This window comes from Vulpes lagopus, chromosome 21 (genome assembly GCF_018345385.1).
Source record: "Vulpes lagopus strain Blue_001 chromosome 21, ASM1834538v1, whole genome shotgun sequence".
In the NCBI taxonomy this organism is placed as follows: domain Eukaryota; kingdom Metazoa; phylum Chordata; class Mammalia; order Carnivora; family Canidae; genus Vulpes; species Vulpes lagopus.
Genome location: NC_054844.1, coordinates 41,097,540 through 41,116,171, shown reverse-complemented (window position 1 = coordinate 41,116,171; position 18,632 = coordinate 41,097,540). Strand labels below are relative to the sequence as shown.

Below are 18,632 nucleotides of genomic sequence, written 5' to 3'. Positions count from 1 at the left end.
ACTGCAGATATCCAAGATACCTACCTCCTTCATGCTAACTCTGTACATAAAAGTACATCAGTTAAGAAAAAGAAAAATACTGGTTCATCGAGTTATATAGATCTCCCACGTGTCAATACATTTCTTTATACAATATTCTTTATGCAATATTTTATACAATGTATTTCTTTATACAATATTTCTTTATACAATATTTTAAAAATCTTATTAGTTAATCTCATCAGAACCAGTTTTATCACAGAAGGTTGTAGCACTGGGAAGTTGTCAAGCTGAAAGATGGATATAAGTTCTCTAAAATTCTAATTTTCACGTGAAAGCTTGAATTTTATCATCGGCAACAATGTTTTTTGAAGTGACAAGCTTATTTTATTCATTTTCAAGAAAATATTTTCTAAATATCTAGATCCAAATAACCTTGGTTTGTCTGTTCCCCACTTTTTCAGGTAAAAATGGCATTCTGTCAAAAAAGTGATTTATTTCAGCACACAACTCCGTCAAACAAGTGTGTTTCTTTGAGACAACTATATACTTTGGTATACAGCAAAAGTGCTTTCTGTGTACTTCCCATTTTATTACAAAATGCTTTTTAAAAATATACTCAAAGGCTGAGACTTATTAAAATCAATAATTAGTATTGCTTCATCAAGATATTAAGTGAACTGGCTTAAACAAAAAAAAAAGGACATAGCAAGGAAGAACACAATAACTATTACTACAGGGACAACTGGGTGTCTCAGTGGTTGAGCATTTGCCTTTGGCTCAGGTCGTGATCCCGGGGTCCTGAGATCAAGTTCAGAATCAGGCTCCTCGCAGGGAGCCTGCTTCTCCCTCTGCCTGTGTCTCTGCGTCTCTCTGTGTCTCATGAATAAATAAATAAAATCTTTTTTTTTTTTTGCCTACTAGAGAGTTTCATTTCAGTGTCCCAAGGGCATTTCAAATTCAGCCTAACACTGAATTCACCTATCACTCTAAATTTGCTTTCTTATTGTTTGCTCTACATAGTCGAGACACCATAATCACCTTAGTTTTCCCAAGCCAGAAATATGAAAGGAACGCTTGACTCTTTCTTTTCTTTTGCTTCCTACATCTGTCCAGTCACCAAGTGCTATTAATTTTACCTTCTCAGCATCTCTTGAATCTGTCCTTTCCATTTCTATAGCCTTAGTTCAGTGCTTTATCACTTATAGCATGGAGTTTTTACAACAGACTATAACTGATGGCATTCCTTTATTAATTTACAAATCTGTATCTCTTCTCGAGCCCTGCCTAAAGCCTTGCAATGACTCTTCATCAACTATCGGATAAAGTTCACGCTTAGCATAACGCATAAGGCACCCGTGACCTGGCCTCTACCTACCTGTATAGTTTTTTTCCCCTGTTGCCAGCCCCAGATTTGAACATTGCAAAGTTCTCTAAATACACTGTTTCTTATTTCTAATGCATGCTGTTCCAGCTACCTGAATGTCTTTTTTACTTTTCCCTCTTTCTACCCTACCGAAGTGGCTCAAAAAAATTTTTTTAAGATTTTATTTGTTTATTTGAGAGTATGAGCACAGGCAGGGCAATTGGATGCAGAGGGAGAGGGAGAAGCAGGCTTCCCGAGGAGTAGGGAGCCCGATGCAGGGCTCAGTCCCAGGACGCTGGAATCATGACCTGAGCTGAAAATAGACACTTAACTGACTCGAGCTACCCAGGTACCTTGCCACTTAAACTTTTAATGTGATTGGTTTATTAAGAATTCAGTTGCAGGAGGATCCCTGAGTGGCTCAGCAGTTTGGCGCCTGCCTTCAGCCCAGGGCATGATCCTGGATTCCCGGATCAAGTCCCACATCGAGCTTCCTGCATGGAGCCTGCTTCTCCCTCTGCCTGTGTCTCTGCCTCTCTCTCTCTGTCTCTCATGAATAAATAAATAAAATCTTTATTTAAAAAAAAAAAAAGGTGGGCAGTGGGAGAGTACATGGATGGCTTAGTCAGTTAGGTATCTGCCTTTGGCTCAGATCATGATCCTAGGGTCCTGACATCAAGCCCCACATTGGGCTCCCTGCTCAGCAGGGAGTCATCTTCTCCTGCTTGCCCTGCCCCTCTCCCCCAACTTCTCTCTCTTAAGTCTTTTTTAAAAATTGCTATCTTCTTTCCTTTGTGTGTGTATGTGTAATGGTGAGCATTCAGGTTCAGATATTGTTACTCAGTACTCTAGTGATATACCATCCTCATCAGTCTGTATAAGATCTTTGTCTTTTTATGGTATTTTTCTCTTCATTCCCTATTTTTATTTCTTTGATGGTAATTTTTCTTTTTTATATATAAATTTTGATACTTAATAGTTTTCCAGAAATTTATCCAAGCTGGTGCTTTCCAACCTAATCATGTTGCTGCACACATAGAAAATGATTTGTGTATAGCACAGTGGGATATTTGAGGCCAAAGGCTATATAGATTGAGCAGCCCTGGTGGCATAGCAGTTTAGTGCCACCTGCAGCCTGGGGGGTGATCCTGGAGATCCAGGATCGAGTCCCACGTCGGGTTCCCTGCATGGAGCCTGCTTCTCCCTCTGCCTATGTCTCTGCCTCTTTCTCTCTCTGTGTGTCTCAATAAATAAAAATAAAAAATCTTAAAAAAATAATAATAATAAAAATAAAATGCTGATTTCCCAAAAAAAAAAAAAAAAAAGGCTTAGACTAAGGTTTCCTGACTACCATGGGCCCCATGGATCAGCCTGAGAGCTAAGAGCAGTATCTCAGGATAAATATAGCTCAAGTATATTACTTGCCATGATATACCAGTTGAGAAGCTTGATCTATACTTTGAAATAGATCTGTGTTTAGTTCATGTCTATCAGTGGTGTTGTAGTGAATCACAAAGATAGTCTAGCTCCTGTCTTTGGTATGAAAAAGCAAGATAGTAAGTAATTTCATCTTAATTAGCCCAGGCCTCAGTCAGCTGCTGCCATGTATCTAGAGGGCAGGAAAAGGGCAGAATGAAATGATGTATATGAAGCAGAATAGATATGTTACAATCAGATTGGATCATTAGACTCCTGTTCCTGGAGTGGCAATGGAAAGGAGTAACTTACCATTTATTAAGGGCACTAAAAAAAAAAAAAAAAAGGGGGGCACTAAATGCCTACTGATTCAGACCTGCAAGCAAAGGGAAATCTGGTTTTTCAAATTATTTTAAAACTTGGGCAACAAATTGATCCTGGAGAGGATAAAAAAAATCACAAGACAAATTTGATTTCTCAGTGTCATCCAGCACAGCAGTTTTCAGACCGTGATGTCAGGAATCTTTTACACTCTTAAAAATTAAGGATCCAAGAGAGTTTATTATGATTTTTTAAAGATTTTATTTATTCATGAGAGACAGAGAGAAGCAGAGACATAGGCAGAGGGAGAAGGAGGCCTACCCCCTTTGGAAGCCTGAGTGGGACTTGATCCCAGGACCCTGGGATCACAACCTGAGCCAAAGGCAGATGTTCAACTACTGAGCCATCCAGGTGCCCTGAGAATTTATGTTTATATGGATAATATTAACATGGGTTAAATTAAAATGGAAATGTTAAAAAATATGTTATTAATTTATTTATAAATGACAATAAATTGATTACATTGGCATTATAACCAATATTTCATGAAAAATATTTTCTAAAACAAAAAAATATGAGAATAGCATTATTTTACATTTTTGTCTCTAGTCATTTGGAAGCTGTATTCTCATGTCAGCTTCTGCATTCAGTCTATTGCAATGTCATGTAACCTATGGAAAATTACACTGTACGCTCATGAGAGAATGAGAGAGAAAAGAACTATTATGAAGTTACAGAATGATTATGAGAGTGTTGTAGACTCCTGAAAGGGTCTCTGAAATCCTGCGAGTCTCTACGACATGCTTTGGTTTAAGTGCCTATCTAACAGAAAGAATGACTACCCGGCAGCCCAGGTGGCTCAGCGGTTTAGCGCCGCCTTCAGCCCAGGATGTGATCCTGGAGACCTGGGATCTAGTCTCATGTCGGGCTGCCTGCATGGAGCCTGCTTCTTCCTCTGCCTGTCTCTCTCTCTCTCTCTCTCTCTCTCTCTCTCTCTCAGAAAAAAAATGACTACCTAATTTCACTTTCTTCAGCAAGGTGATTCATTAAGTACATAAATAAATCTATGTATTTAATTTTTATCAGAAAAAGATTATTTTCCAATCATAACTCCTTATTTATGGTTTTGTGCTTCATGCTGTAGCACAAAATAGGTGCTTCATAAGATTTGTCAAATAGATAAATTTTCCCAGGGTCTGTATCTGTATAACTGTAACTGACTGGATGCCAGTGACCGTCTTTCATTGCACTCTGCAAACTAATGAGGTCAGGATATGAGCCAATTACAACTTTAGGATATTAAGTCCACTCCAAGGTCCAGATAATAAAATAAAATAAAAATTATCTTGGCTTCGCCCAGGTGAGCAGGGTACAAACTTGTCCCTGTTGTATGAAAGAAAACTTCTTGGGGCACCTGGGTGGCTCAGTCTATTAAGCGTCTGCCTTTGGCTCTGGTCATGATCCCAGAATCCTGGGATCAAGCCCCACATCGGCAGGGAGCCTGCTTCTCCCTCTCTTCCCCCTTGCTTGTGCTCTTTCTCTGTCAAATAAATGATAAAATCTTAAAAAAAAAAAAAAAGAATTATTTCTCTTTTTGCCTTCTGCCAGAGATAACATCAGGTAGAACGAAGACTGAACTGTTTCTGGTAAAAATAATAATAGCTGCCTTCCAAAATAATAATAATAGTAATAGCAGCTGCCTTTTAATGAATGTTTACTAAATATCAGATACTAGGTTAGGCATGGGTCATGTCATCTCATTTTTAAAATAACCCTGTGAAGTAGATATCATCTCCATTCTATAGGTGAGTAACTCACAGAGTCTCGTAGCTGGTAAAATCTAGCTTCAGGGCATTCATCACCTGACTGCTTCTGGGTTGAGGAAGATCCCTAGATCAGGGAGCAAGAGTAGGAATTGGAAAGGCTATTTCTGTTATTGGATCTACCTCTTCGTATAATTAATGTAGATGAGAGGAGACAGTGCTTTTGTCTCTCATACTGCACCAACTCAAAAGGAAAGAATGACTTAATTACTCCTCTGGATGCTGATCAATCCTAGGTCCCAACTGAGTTCCACTAGAGCAAGGGTAGGATTTGCAAGACCTGTCACTTGTCAGTTACTGAGCAACTACTGAGCACAGACACAGAACCATGGTAAAGAAAAACATTATTCTCTGTATATTCTGTGTTCATAATGTTTTTAAACATGAGTAGGATGCTAACATATTTGTACACAGAATAATATACAGGAAGTATAAATTAAAGTATCTACTAGTGTTGGTATTTGTTTTTTTGTTTTTTGGTTTTTTTTTAGTGTTGGTATTTGAATGAAACTTTTGCACCACCTGTGTGAAAGAGGTGAGAGTAGGCTACAAATGTGGCTAACTTTGTGCTCTGAATAAATACTCCATGGCTCATAACATAATCTTTTGATTAACTTTGGTGATAGGTTTTCACAGAGGAAAATAATAAAGTTTCCTATTCTCAGTCCCTCCCTTAGAGATAAATTCTGGATTCAAATGCAGATCAAGAAAATAGATCAAGGGATCCCTGGGTGGCGCAGCGGTTTGGCGCCTGCCTTTGGCCCAGGGCGTGATCCTGGAGACCAGGGATGGAATCCCACATCGGGCTCCCGGTGCATGGAGCCTGCTTCTCCCTCTGCCTGTGTCTCTGCCTCTCTCTCTCTCTCTCTCTCTCTGTGACTATCATGAATAAATTAAAAAAAAAAAAAAAAAGAAAATAGATCAAGAGCACTCCATCTTATGCTTCCCAGTCACAATGTCATCTAGGGACTCCTTAAGATGCTAAGAGAACTAAAACTGGTTTTGACTTATCCTGAAAGTGATAGAGTTTTTCCTAGAGCTAATGCTCACAGAAGTTTATGGTTGTGGAGAAGAGAGATTTTTCTGTCTTTTTCTCTCTTTCTTTCAGCAGGCTCCACATTCAGTGTGGAGCCCAACACAGGGCTTGAAGTCACAACTCTGAGATCAAGACTTGGACGCTTAACCAACTGACTCACTGAAGTGCCCTCTTTATTTATTTTTTATTTTTATTGTTTAATAAACTGTATGCCCAACATGTACACTGAGCTCACAACCTTGAGATCAAGAGTCATATACTCTACCTTCTGAGCCAGCCAGGTGCCCCAAGAGAGATCTTTTCTTTTCTTTTCTTTTTTTTTTTAAGATTTTATTTATTTATTCATGAGAGACACAGGCAGAGGGAGGAGAAGCAGGCTCCATGCAAGGAGCCCGATGTGGGACTCAATCCCTGAAATCTGGGATCACGCCCTGAGCCAAAGGCAGACACTCAACTGCTGAGCCACCCAGGCATCCCAAAAGAGAGATCTTTCTTGAAGAACCAAAGAACAGTTCCTTATTTTCAAAGATCTCCAAGTTAAAAACTAACTATAATCAATGATAACACCATGGAATCATAGATACAAAATCTTAGGAATCATCTCATTATTTCTTCTAGATGATGAAACCAAGACCCAAAGAGTTAAGTGACTAGATAAAGTTTATATGACTTATTAGTGGTAGATTGGGGATTAGAACTAAATACTAATAGGTAATTTATTTCCCATCTCTAATTTCCTTCCAGGCTACTGAAAGTTCTAAGTATTTCCATATTTCCATAATCTTTTTTTTTTTTTAAGATTTTATTTATTCATTAGAGACACACAGGGAGAGAGGCAGAGACACAAGCAGAGGGAGAAGCAGGTTCCATGAAGGGAGCCCGACACAGGACTCAATCTCCGGTCTTCAGGATCACACCCTGGGCTGAAGGCATTGCTAAAACCGCCAACCGGGCTGCCCTATTTCCATAATCTTTTTTTTTTTTTAATTTTTATTTATTTATGATAGTTACAGAGAGAGAGAGAGAGAGGCAGAGACATAGGCAGAGGGAGAAGCAGGCTCCATGCACCAGGAGCCCGACGTGGGATTCGATCCCGGGTCTCCAGGATCGTGCCCTGGGCCAAAGGCAGGCACCAAACCGCTGCGCCACCCAGGGATCCCTATTTCCATAATCTTTTGATTAGTCAGGAAGGTGACCAAGACCCAAGATATTTGTATTTAGGAAGAACACAGTCTCAGTTCTACTTTGCCCTCCAATTATCATCTTTTTGATATTTTGATGTAAGGAAAACTACCATTTATTAAGCATCTCCTTTGTGCCATGGTCTTCATAATACATTGTCTCACTGAATACTTATAAAGTTTTTGTAAAGTAGACCAGTGTTTCTAACATTTTAATGGGCAAATGAGGATCACCAGAGGATCTTGTTAATGCAGATTCTGGTTTTGCAGGTCCTGGATGGGGGTTGAGATTCTGCATTTCTAAAAGGGTTGCAGGAAAAACCAATGATGCTTTTGGTCTGTGGCCCTTATATTGAGTAGCAGTACTCAATAGCAATGTTGATATTACCTTCATCTTATAGATGAAGAAAACATTCTTATAGAGGTTAAGTAAGTTGCCCAAATTCCTATGGGCGATAAGTGACAGACTGGTAGATAAAATGATAGGTTTGACCTAGATCTTTATGACTCTAAAGCTCAAGATGTGATAAGGGAAGCAGGTAAAAATGGAAAGAGAGCTTATATTCTAATATTTCTTATCCAGGTCACTTCTCAAGTGAGTCAATGGCAGAATCCAGAACTAAAACAAAAAATACCTAGTTCCCAGCCAAATGTTTTCCCTTTTGCCTCCCCTCAGTCCCCTAATCAGAATCTTTCCTTCATGCTTAGCAAACAGTATTTAGAGTTGGCTTTGGATTTTTATCATTACAGGTTTATTGCCAAACCCTGTGCACTCCATGTTGGCATCCAGGACAATGATCCTTATCTGGCCCAACCCAATGCCATCCTTGAAAAGGTGTTCATATCTATTACCAAGGTAAGTGGGCAAAGAAATAGGAAGATTCTTATAGGGTAGGGGAGAGTAGAAAACAAGTATCTCCAAGGGTAGAATAGGACAGAATGATCTTTCACATTTGGGTAGACCATATAACTATAAGGGGAACTTTATCCCCTCAGGGAAATACCTTTCGGTCAGGATCCCTTAAATAAGTCAAGTTTACATACATTTGAATTTTAGACCTAGTAGCCACCACAACCCTTCCTTCCCCAGACACATGTCATATCTTGATTTTGTTTTTCCCTGTTCTAGCTTCTGTCGTCATCTAGTTGCATAATCAAGATGGGGATGGTACTGATAACCTTTGTGGTTTGGGTTTTTAATAGCTTTTTTTTTACTCAGCTTGGGATGGAGGGAGGAGACAAAATGAGGACGTGTATAAAGGTAAAGGTCTTTGATATGTGAAATAGGACTTCCTACTAAAAATGAGTTTGGGGATGAAACCTAGAAAGATAAACATCCCTTAAACTGCTATAGTTATTCCCCTTATGCCACTCAGCTAGTCAAAGGGATTTAATGAGAGGGATGAAGAGAAAAGGATGTTCTGACTCTGGTCATACATCTACAGTATCCTGATGAGAAGAGGCTGGAGGGCCTGTCAAAGCAACTGGACTGGGATGTCCGAAAAATCCAATGCTGGTTTCGTCATCGGAGGAATCAGGACAAGCCCCCAACGCTCACTAAATTCTGTGAAAGCATGTAGGTGTGCATAGGGATGTGGGGAGTGAGGAGAAGGAAGGGTAGGGTATGACTGGACTGGGGTTTTCTTTTGGTAGGACAATAGTAAATGGATGTAGAGGGCTAACTCAATTTATTATAGGCAGGAAAGAAGATAACTGGAAGACTGGTTACCCTTAGTGTCTTGAACATGCCTGCCACTAAGCTACATGTTGTAGTTCCATTTTGTTCCCCTTTCCCAAACAGTTGGGGAGTGCATTCCTATAACTCCACTTATGTAGGTAGATAGGCACACCCTTGTACACCTTGGTAGAGATAGTACTGGCTTGCTCTAAATTGGCATTTTGGTGGGAAACCTCACTTTTCTGGACATGCTATATTTCATTTCACTGGGTTTTTACCAATTATCGTCTGGCCACAGAATACAATTTATCATGTCATGCAAAAAAATATTAGGCACTATCACTAAAGAGTGTATAGAAGAAAAGGATTAAAGGCAGTACACACTTGTGGAAATCTTTTAAACAGGGCTGAAGATGTCTCTATCATTTTAGTTTTTTAGGTAACACTATTTGTCCCTATTCTGGGAACTTATCTATTTTTTTTTTTAAATATTTGTTTATTCATGAGAGACACACAGAGAGAGGCAGAGATACAGACAGAGGAGAAGCAGACTCCATGCAGGAAGCCTGATGCAGGACTTGATCCCAGGACTCCGGGATTATGCCCCGGGCCGAAGGCAGGCACCAAACTGCTGAGCCACCCAGGGATCCCCTATTTTTTTTTTTTTTTTTTAAAGCACACACTATGCCCATTGTGGCACTCAGACTTACAAATCTGAAATCAACAGTTGTTCTAACTGAGCCAGCCAGTCAGGTGCCCCTCTGGGAACTTATCTGATTTCTCACCCATAATTATCTTATCTCCAAATCTGCTATCTTGACTTCCTCAGCTTCAAAGACTTTCTTTTGAGTGAATATTCATCTAATCTCTGTTCTTTGTCCACTCAGGTGGAGATTCACTTTTTATTTATGTATATTCTGCTACGGAATTAAATTTCTCTGGTCGGTAAGTCTAAACTCTCTCTGGTCCTCTGTTGGGTTCTAATCATGCCTATATCTCTAGGGATAAAAGTTAAATACCATTAGTTCTTTATCTTCCCTCTCCCCTTTTATTTTTTCTGTAATGCCTACAGCCCAGGTTTCTATGCTAAATAGATTGTCTGACATTGGACTTCAGTAACTTTATAATTTTACTGTTTTAATAAAATAAAATAAACATTTGACAAAAATTCCTGTTCTTCCAAGGAGGAGATAGTTGTAGAAATGGAACTAGTAACTCTTTAAAGTGGATAAAACAGGTATCATTCCTGCTCTTCAGTTATCAGAGTCGAAGAATTTCAGGCTTTTTGATCCTGATTCCATGGTTGTTGTTGGTTTGTTTGGGGTTTTTTTCACTGTACCACATTATTTTTCTCTAAATGTTGCAATTGAAGCTTCAGAATACAGTAAGTAAAAAGGCAGAATTGAAGGAAAGGAATAGACAAATACCATAGGTGATTTTAATCTTCTTTCAGTAACTGACTAAGTCATTAGACAAAAAATTACTAAGGATGTATATTTGTAGAACACAGTCAACCAATTTGACCTGACATTTACAGAACACTATGCCAACAGCTAAAGAATATATATAATTTCCAAATGCGCATGGAACATGAATTAAGACCAAATGCTAGGCCATAAAATAAGTCTTAGTAAATTTTAAAATTTTGAAATCTTACGAATCCGTTCTTTGGCCATAATGGAATTAAGTTTTATTAAAAATCAGTAATAATAAGATATGTAGAAAATCTCTGGAAGTTAAACTCTTCTAAATGACCCATGGATGAAACAAGAAATCACAAGGAAAACTAGAAAATATTTAATGGAATCAAGCTGAAAACCCAACTTGTGGAATGCAGCTAAAGCGTACTTAGAGGGAAATTTATAGCTTTAAATGTTTATATTAGAAAAGAAAGTTTTAAAATCAATGATACAAGTTTTTAATTTACGATCTGGAGAAATATCTGGAGAAAGAAGAGCAAAGTAACTCCAAAGTAAGTTAAAGGAAAGAAATAATAACCAAAAAAAGGTAAAAGATTAATGAAATAGGCATAGACAAACAATGGAGAAAATTAGTAAAGCCAAAAGTTGATTCTTTGAAAGGTTTAACTAAAACCGTTAAACCCATAGGAAAGAAAGAGAAAACAAACGATCAATGTCAGGGAGAAAAGGGGTCTCTTAACTATACAATTCTATAGACATTGAAAGGATAATAAGACAACATAATGAAAAGTATGGTTTTTCTATTTGTAATAACATTTTCTTGCTCAAGAAGAAAAACTTAGCCATTTATTGACCCTTTAAGGACCCCTAAATTCCATCAAGAGGGATTCCCTTTTCTTCCCCATCTCTCATGTGGCTCCTAGCATAGACAAAGGGATTTATAGGTAAGCCAGGGTTGAATCCTAAAGCCTGACCTGGATTCTCTGTTTTCTCTTAGTCACCTTGGTTCTGGGACATCCGACAGTGCTGGCATAGCTATCCATATCAGGTACAGTCTGAGCCCTTTCAAAACAGGGCCCTTATGTATATGTGTAAGGTAGGGTAGGTAGGGTAGTCCTAGGGCAGATGGCATGTTTTCTTGGTATTCTTGAGGGATTAGGGGCTAAGTCTCTTTGAGTCATATATTTAGGGTACCTATTTCTGGGGCCCCCATAGCAGTGAAATCCAGTGATCTTTTTGTTCCAGATTCCCCATTATATTCATCCTAATTGGACTGGAAGATAAACCGCTTCCTGGCACTTAATGAGATGCTATCTGGCTCAGGTGTCCTTTTTGAATCAAGGGTAACTTAGAGTCCCCTAATAAGTGTCTTGATTCTAATCTATACTAGAAAAATGTCAGGGGCTGCTAACAGGGTAGAAGAGAAGACCAAGTGTCTTAATCTTAAATCCCCTGAAAAGCACTAATTGTCCAGAATTCTAGACACTGATTCAATTGTGTGCTAACATTATCTGATCACTAAAGATGCAAGCTGAAAATGTGTATGGGGAGGGGCAGAGGGAAGAGGTTTATTTCTCTACACCAATCCAAAGTCTGTTAGCTATTACAGGTCTTGGGAGATGATGGGGAGGAAGGATGTCTAACGATTTTGGGTATTGATTGGTCCTCTGAGATAAAGTAACAAGAGATGGAATGAATTTTTGACTAGCCAATATTTTAACTACTACTTTCTTTCTTCCAGCCTCTCACAAGTGGGCTTTATTACTATTATATCATGGAATTGGCCTTCTATTGGTCTCTTATGTTTTCTCAGTTTATAGATATTAAACGAAAGGTAAGGACCCTGGCTCTGTCAACTCTAATTTATTGCATACTCCCCCTTTCTAGCAGCCACTACTACTGCCACTGGATTCTCTGCCCTGACTGGGACCATAAAAAAGGGAGAAAGTAGGTTTAATGAGACTGTTAGCTTTTTGTAATGTTCACAGAAATGAGACTTTACTAATGATGAAGTTAAGTATATCTGTGGCGTTCAAGACAGCCCCGGATAAGAATAGTTAGCCAGCCTTTTCCTTATACTTTCCTTATTTTTCTCTAAGGTTCTTACATGTATAAAAGCTCTGGAGGGACGCCTGAGTGGCTCAGTGGTTGAGTGTCTGCCTTTGGCCCAGGGCGTGATCCTGGAGTCCCAGGATTGGGTCCCACATCGGGCTCCCTGCAGGGAGCCTGCTTCTCCCTCTGCCTGAGTCTCTGCCTCTCTCTCTCTGTGTGTCTCTCAGGAATAAATAAGTAAAATCTTTTTTAAAAAAATTAAAAATAAAGCTCTGGAAACTAGTCAGAACTTAGGGATAGCAAGGTCTCATCCAAGAAAAGGCCTGCTTTCAAAAAAGCAAGATCTGGCTTTTGTTTAGCATTGGAGATCCTTGTGTGCACACTTGCTGTTGCTCGCTTGCTCTTTCTCTGTTTTCCCTTCTTGGTAACCCACCTACTCAGAGTCAACTGGAAAGCATTTTAGATGATTTATTTTATTGTTTATTGCTATTGCTTAGGAAACAAAGATTCGGAGAAGCGAGTTGACTTGCCCACATGGTGACAAAGGTGGAAACAAGTTTTTGGGGTTTTTAAAAAATATTTTATTATTTATTCATGAGAGACACAGAGAGGGAGAGAGGCAGAGACACAGGCAGAGGGAGAAGCAGGCTCCATGCAAGGAGCCTGACCTGGGACTCAATCCCGGGACTCCAGGATCACGCCCTGGGCTGAAGGTGGCGCTAAACCGCTGAGCCACTGGGGCTGCCCTATATGGGTTTTAAAACATCCTAGAACATACACTTGTGAACCCATCCCCAACTCAAGAACTATGTACTGTCATATACATATGGAGATACGACATCCTTGTTTCTCTGACCCAAATTTACCTGTGTTCTCCCATCCCTCTGTCCCTCAGTGAACTGAGACTCAGGTTTTTGGTTTTTTGGGGTTTTTTTTAAGACTTTATTTATTCAGGACACCTGGATGGCTCAGCGATTAAGTGCCTGCCTTTGGCTTAGGGCGTGATCCTGGAGTCCTGGGATCGAGTCCCACATTGGGCTTCCTGCAAGGAGCCTGCTTCTCCTTCTGCCTGTGTCTCTGCCTCTCTCTGTGTGTCTCTCATGAATAAATAAATAAAATCTTTAAATTAAGAAAGAAAAAGAATCTCAAAGATATGACTTCTAGGTCTGATTGCCAACTGGGAAATTATTTCCAAGTGTCAAGTCAGCATACGTGGTCTACATATTCTGCAACTTCCAAATAAAATGTTTATTTTCTGTGCTTAAAGAACCTCTGAGGTACGGGATGAGGTCCTCAGAGAACCATGCAGGGACTGAGTTGGCTAGTATCTCTGTAGCTTTGCCGTTACCTGCCTCTTCTATTTCCATTCCTTCCTAGGACTTCCTGATCATGTTTGTGCATCACCTGGCCACCATCGGGCTTATAACCTTCTCCTACATCAACAACATGGTTCGGGTGGGAACTCTGATCATGTGTTTACATGATGCCTCAGACTTCTTGCTGGAGGTAAGATTCCCCCAACCCTCTTTCCTCGTTATGCCTCTCTTTGTCTCCTTTTCTTCCTGATAACTGGCTTTCTTCCCAATTCAGTTCTTTTTCTTCCCCCACTCCCCAACTCAGTTTTTATCCTCCTTTCCCAGGCAGCCAAACTGGCCAATTATGCCAAATACCAGCGTCTCTGTGACACCCTCTTTGTGATCTTCAGTGCTGTTTTTGTGGTCACTCGTCTAGGAATCTACCCATTCTGGTAAGTGTCAGGGCCATGGAGCTGTGGTCAGTATGTAGCTAATGGTACTTTTTGCCAATTTAGGGAACAGGCTACCAAAACCCCTATTGTCCTGCTTTATCCTGAGCCTAACATGACCCCTTATGGATTCTCACAGGATCTTACTTCCCTCTAACAGTATTTCTAAGGAGGTGTGATCCATACTGAGAACATCCAACTCACTTGGCTGTGGCTTTCTAGACTCCTCTCTGAGGAACAGCCCTCATTTTATGCCTAAGTAATTCTTTTGCCTTCTTTTACACTGATTGCAAAATTCTCAGGCTCTTATTTTCCTGCTCTTATACCCTCTCCCCCACCGTAACCAACATATACACCACTCTCACTTTACACTCCTGCTTATGGTGCAAAGCCAATGACTGTAGGTTAGAGATTTCCCCTTAGTCTGAGAGAGGCAACTACCAAATTGTTCTATCTGTACCTAAGGATCTGAGGAATGACGAGGATTATGATTAAAATTGCTGCCCCAGTTTTGTGAAACTCTTCATATTTGAAACGATTAATAATAATATATAATCCATCAGTTCCTAAGATTTACATCTTTCCCTGCCCCTTAAGATAAAAAACTTCATAGTCCCCTTTCTTTATCTTTCACTGTGGATGAACGATGCTGGCATTTCAACTGTTAGAATGTACAGAGAGAAAACATACTGGGTTCTGCTTTCCCGGAAACCAAGCTTCATTCCTAACTGCCTGGCTGTAACTCTGGAATCTCACCATCGACCTCTTCTTCTAGGATTCTGAACACGACCTTCTTTGAGAGTTGGGAAATTATCGGGCCTTATCCCTCCTGGTGGCTCTTTAATGGCCTTCTCCTGATCCTACAGTTTCTACATGTCTTCTGGTCCTACCTAATTGTGCGAATTGCTTTTAAAGCTTTGATCCGAGGAAAGGTGAGGAGGAAAGATGGCTTCTTTCTTTGGGGCCAGGGAGGGAGATACATATTACTCATAGACCTTTTCTATTTAGCTTAGCCGCAGGTACTCAAGCAGAAAGCTTGGACTCCAGAGTTTTCACCTTTTCTATAAGTGTTTAGCCTGTTAAGACATGACTTAGAGCCAGTAGACCATGTGACTCTTGATCAGAAGATCAAGCCCCACGTTGGGTGTAGAGATTACTTTAAAAAAAAAAAAAAGACATAGGTGTAGGAGGAAGGATCTGCCTTCTTCCTGTCCTTTAGGAATGACTATGGTTAAATAATGAACTGTATTACTTTTTGAGATGGCTTCAACCATTTCCTACCCCTAACCTGCCTACTTCAGTGCACTTCATATTTTTGTTTTTTATCAGGGAAACCTTTTTCCAAAGGAAATTGTATGCAGAGCTCTAAACTACATATAAAAACAGCAATGTCTGATTGCCTAAGAATGGTGTTCACAAGCTACTCCAAGATCCCAAGATATGGGATATGGATGTTCAAGATATGGGACTAAGTACTGGCCTCATCCCATTGTTGTATGAGGCAGTGATCCTACATGAGATAGGTATTTAGGGTTTCAAATACCCACCTTATGCCACCAGCCAAAAATACAAAGGATGGTGTCATTTAACGATCAAACTCCTAGCTGAATTGTGCAAGTTCGGAAGCAGTCAGGCTGGGATTTGCCCACGGGCTAAGGATTCAGCCTTCAGCAATACGGAGTGGCGAGAGGGAGGGGCTCCGCCGGAGAAGATACTGACTGTAGGACAAAGGGATGGAATGTAACCCAAGTATATACTATCTGTTGTGTCCCTGTTCTTTATGGCTGCAACTGGTTTTAGAACTTGCTCAGTGTGCCTATGCATTCTGCTGTAGCTACTGGGTGACTGGACATCTCTTCTCCTGCTTTTCTTTCCTGACCAGGTGACCTATCCAGGAAGGATTAGACCCAGACTCTGTACTCTCCACTCTTTTCTCACCTCCTTCCTTTTTTCTATGCCTGGTGGGAGCTGGACAGTTTCATCTCTTGCATGTAAGTGTATCTGTGCTTCTAGTGTTCAGTAAAGCATGTCTGTCTGAATGTGTTTCTCTTCCTTTCTGCTTTCCTTCCTGTTGGCCGTGTTGTCTCTGAGCATGCCTCCCTTCTGACCTTGTGGGGCCATTGTTGACTAGAGCTCAAGTTGGCAGATTCTTTTTCCTAAATGGAGGCAAAAGTTGAGTCTACTCTTATTTTCTCCTTTTTGAGCCTCCCTTTACCTCAAATCTAGATAGACTCTGCCCTCTGATAGAAATTTCCTAAAGCTCAGATAATACGGTTGCCTGGGTTCACAGGTCAACAGCTGCAATAAACCAGAGTCTCAGAACTAACCAAAGCAACCGCCCTACTCCTTGGCAACAGCATTTCTAGCTTTGTATCCTTCCCACCCCCTTCTTGTTCTTTTTTTTTTTTTTTAACAACGTATTGAGGGGCACGTGGCAGGCTCAGTCTGTACAACATGCAACTCTTAATTTCAGGGTTGCAAGTTCAAGCCCCACACTGGGTGCAGAGCTTACTTAACAAATTAAAAAACAAACAAAAAACCCACACTGATTGTCCTTCAGTCCTAGGGGTTAGAAGTCTGGCAGGTCTCACTGGGTTTCTCTCCTTTACTTTTTATAGTCCATGGTAGATAACTGGAAATACATTGATGTCATAGGGTACTGAGTCCAGGAAGAGTAGAACTATTGAAAAAGGCCTAGTTATGGATCAGCTCTGGGGATAAACAAAAGTCAGGATAATCAATATGGAGAACTCCAGTGGCCACCACCTCCATAAGACAGAAGCAATGATGACAGCCATCTGTGTTGTTTGTATTGGTCTTTTCTAGCTTTTGATGTAGGACAGGAGAAAGAGTGTGTGGAGTTTCCCTCAGACCTACACCCAGACTCAGTGAATGATTTCAGCTCTCCTAGGCTGCTCCGGAGGGAGAGGCATACCCTTACCAAAGCAGCTCCTTATTCTATAGGGAACAGAATCAAAGATGATGAGAGAGAAACCGAGAAAAAGTCTGAGGATGTTCACAATGGTAGCCATGGCCCAGATAGTATTTTGAGTCAGGTGCCACCAGAAAGTAGGCCACAGTGGGAGCAGTGGCCAAACATGGGCTCTGTGGGCTGAAGTCTGTCTTATGGTAGCGGACGAGTTCTGTCCTCACCTTTCCTATCTTTGGCCCCATCCCACCCAGGTGTCTAAGGATGACCGCAGTGATGTGGAAAGCAGCTCAGAGGAAGAAGATATGGCCACCAACATGAAAAGCCCCTGTGGCAGCAGCTCCAGCAATGGTGCCAATCGGGTGAATGGTCACATGGGAAGCAGCTACTGGGCTGAAGAGTAAGGTGGTTGGTGTGGAAACTACAGCACACATGGATTTGTAGGGCCACTGGCAACGCACTCCTCTTGGGCCTCCCCACATCTACGTGCTTGTGACTAGGGGTCTGCAGGGCACTGAGGAGAATCAAAGAAGCAGATATTTTCACTTTTTAAAAAAACTCTGCCATTTTGTATTTAATAGCCTCCAGGTTCTTTCAGTAATATTATTTGCTGTGTGTGTGTGTGTGTGTATGTGCGTGCGCGTGCCCGTACATGTATATGCATATGCATTTGTGCATGTGCACGGGTTTCATTTCCTGGGTTGGGGCACAATTGTAGGCTGGGGCCACTAGACCTTGTGCCCCCCTTTGTACCCACCTCAATCTCAGACTGGCCTGCATCTTGAATGGTGCTGGCTCTGACCTGTCCCCTCCCTTGTTGTCCATGGCTCTTGAAGCTCTGGCCATCTGAATGGAACAGTAAAGTTCAGCTCCAGGTTTCTGCACTGTTCCTCTTGGAGCTGGAAGATTTCACATGAAGTTGTACAGAAACAGACAATGATGGATGGATGGATGACCAAGATTTTTGGCCCCTAGCTAGATTCCCTTCCTGCCACCTGGTAGTTACAGGGACAGCTGCTGATACCCTGCTCTTCACTAAATGGTACGCAGGGAGTGGGGGGGGTGGTGGCAGAGGGTACACTGAGGGCTGGAAGGGGACAACAGCCACTGGGTGAGCCGTTAACGGTTTATACTATTGTTTACTCTTCTGTGATTAAAAGTGCTTCAACCCTCCTCTGCTGTCTCAACCTCTTTAGTGACTCTATTCCCAATTCCCTGAATCCATAAATTTAAGAAAATTTTCAGGTCTCATTCTTAAGGTTCTTAGACACCCAGTTTTTTCTTTCTGTGCATGCTGGGAAGAGAGTGTCCATATTTTATGGCTCACTAAACATGCATAATAGTCACAAAAAAATACTGAGCAGATAAAAGTATGTGTCACCAAATGAAAGATTTGGTGAAGACACTTCCAGTTAGAAATTTGTATTTCCCATATAGAGACTACCAATTAACACTTAAAAGATTGTGATAAATGAGGCTAAGATGTTTTCCTTTACTTCTGTTTTCTTTTAGCCATGGAAAAAGTCTTCCTAATCCAGACTTTTCTGTAGTTAAGGTCTTGGCAAAATTACCAATGGTAGTTTGGTAATTCATCTCAGATAGTCTTCCATTTAGTGAATATTCAGATTATCAAAATATTTCCAGATGTCCTTGTGTACATTAAGGCATATGGTGCTTGTCAGGGAA

At 40.6% G+C, this 18,632-nt stretch overlaps 1 protein-coding gene across 2 annotated transcripts in view; it reads left to right on the top strand.

The window, feature by feature from the left end:
- The window catches only part of CERS5 (ceramide synthase 5), a 28,253-nt gene extending 10,134 nt beyond the window's left edge, over window positions 1-18,119 (top strand). The window contains exons 2-11 of one of the 2 annotated variants that reach the window (XM_041736388.1): window positions 7,873-7,978; window positions 8,568-8,698; window positions 9,688-9,745; window positions 11,219-11,269; window positions 11,963-12,055; window positions 13,651-13,779; window positions 13,914-14,020; window positions 14,793-14,949; window positions 15,900-16,008; window positions 17,201-17,343. In XM_041736388.1, coding sequence (XP_041592322.1) covers window positions 7,873-7,978; window positions 8,568-8,698; window positions 9,688-9,745; window positions 11,219-11,269; window positions 11,963-12,055; window positions 13,651-13,779; window positions 13,914-14,020; window positions 14,793-14,949; window positions 15,900-16,008; window positions 17,201-17,208 — 949 coding nt within the window. In that variant the 3' untranslated portion in view covers window positions 17,209-17,343. Of the gene's footprint in view, window positions 1-7,872; window positions 7,979-8,567; window positions 8,699-9,687; window positions 9,746-11,218; window positions 11,270-11,962; window positions 12,056-13,650; window positions 13,780-13,913; window positions 14,021-14,792; window positions 14,950-15,899; window positions 16,009-17,200 lie in introns of both variants that reach the window. The other variant, XM_041736387.1, reaches the window with a different exon arrangement.
- The last annotated feature ends 513 nt before the right edge of the window (window positions 18,120-18,632 follow it).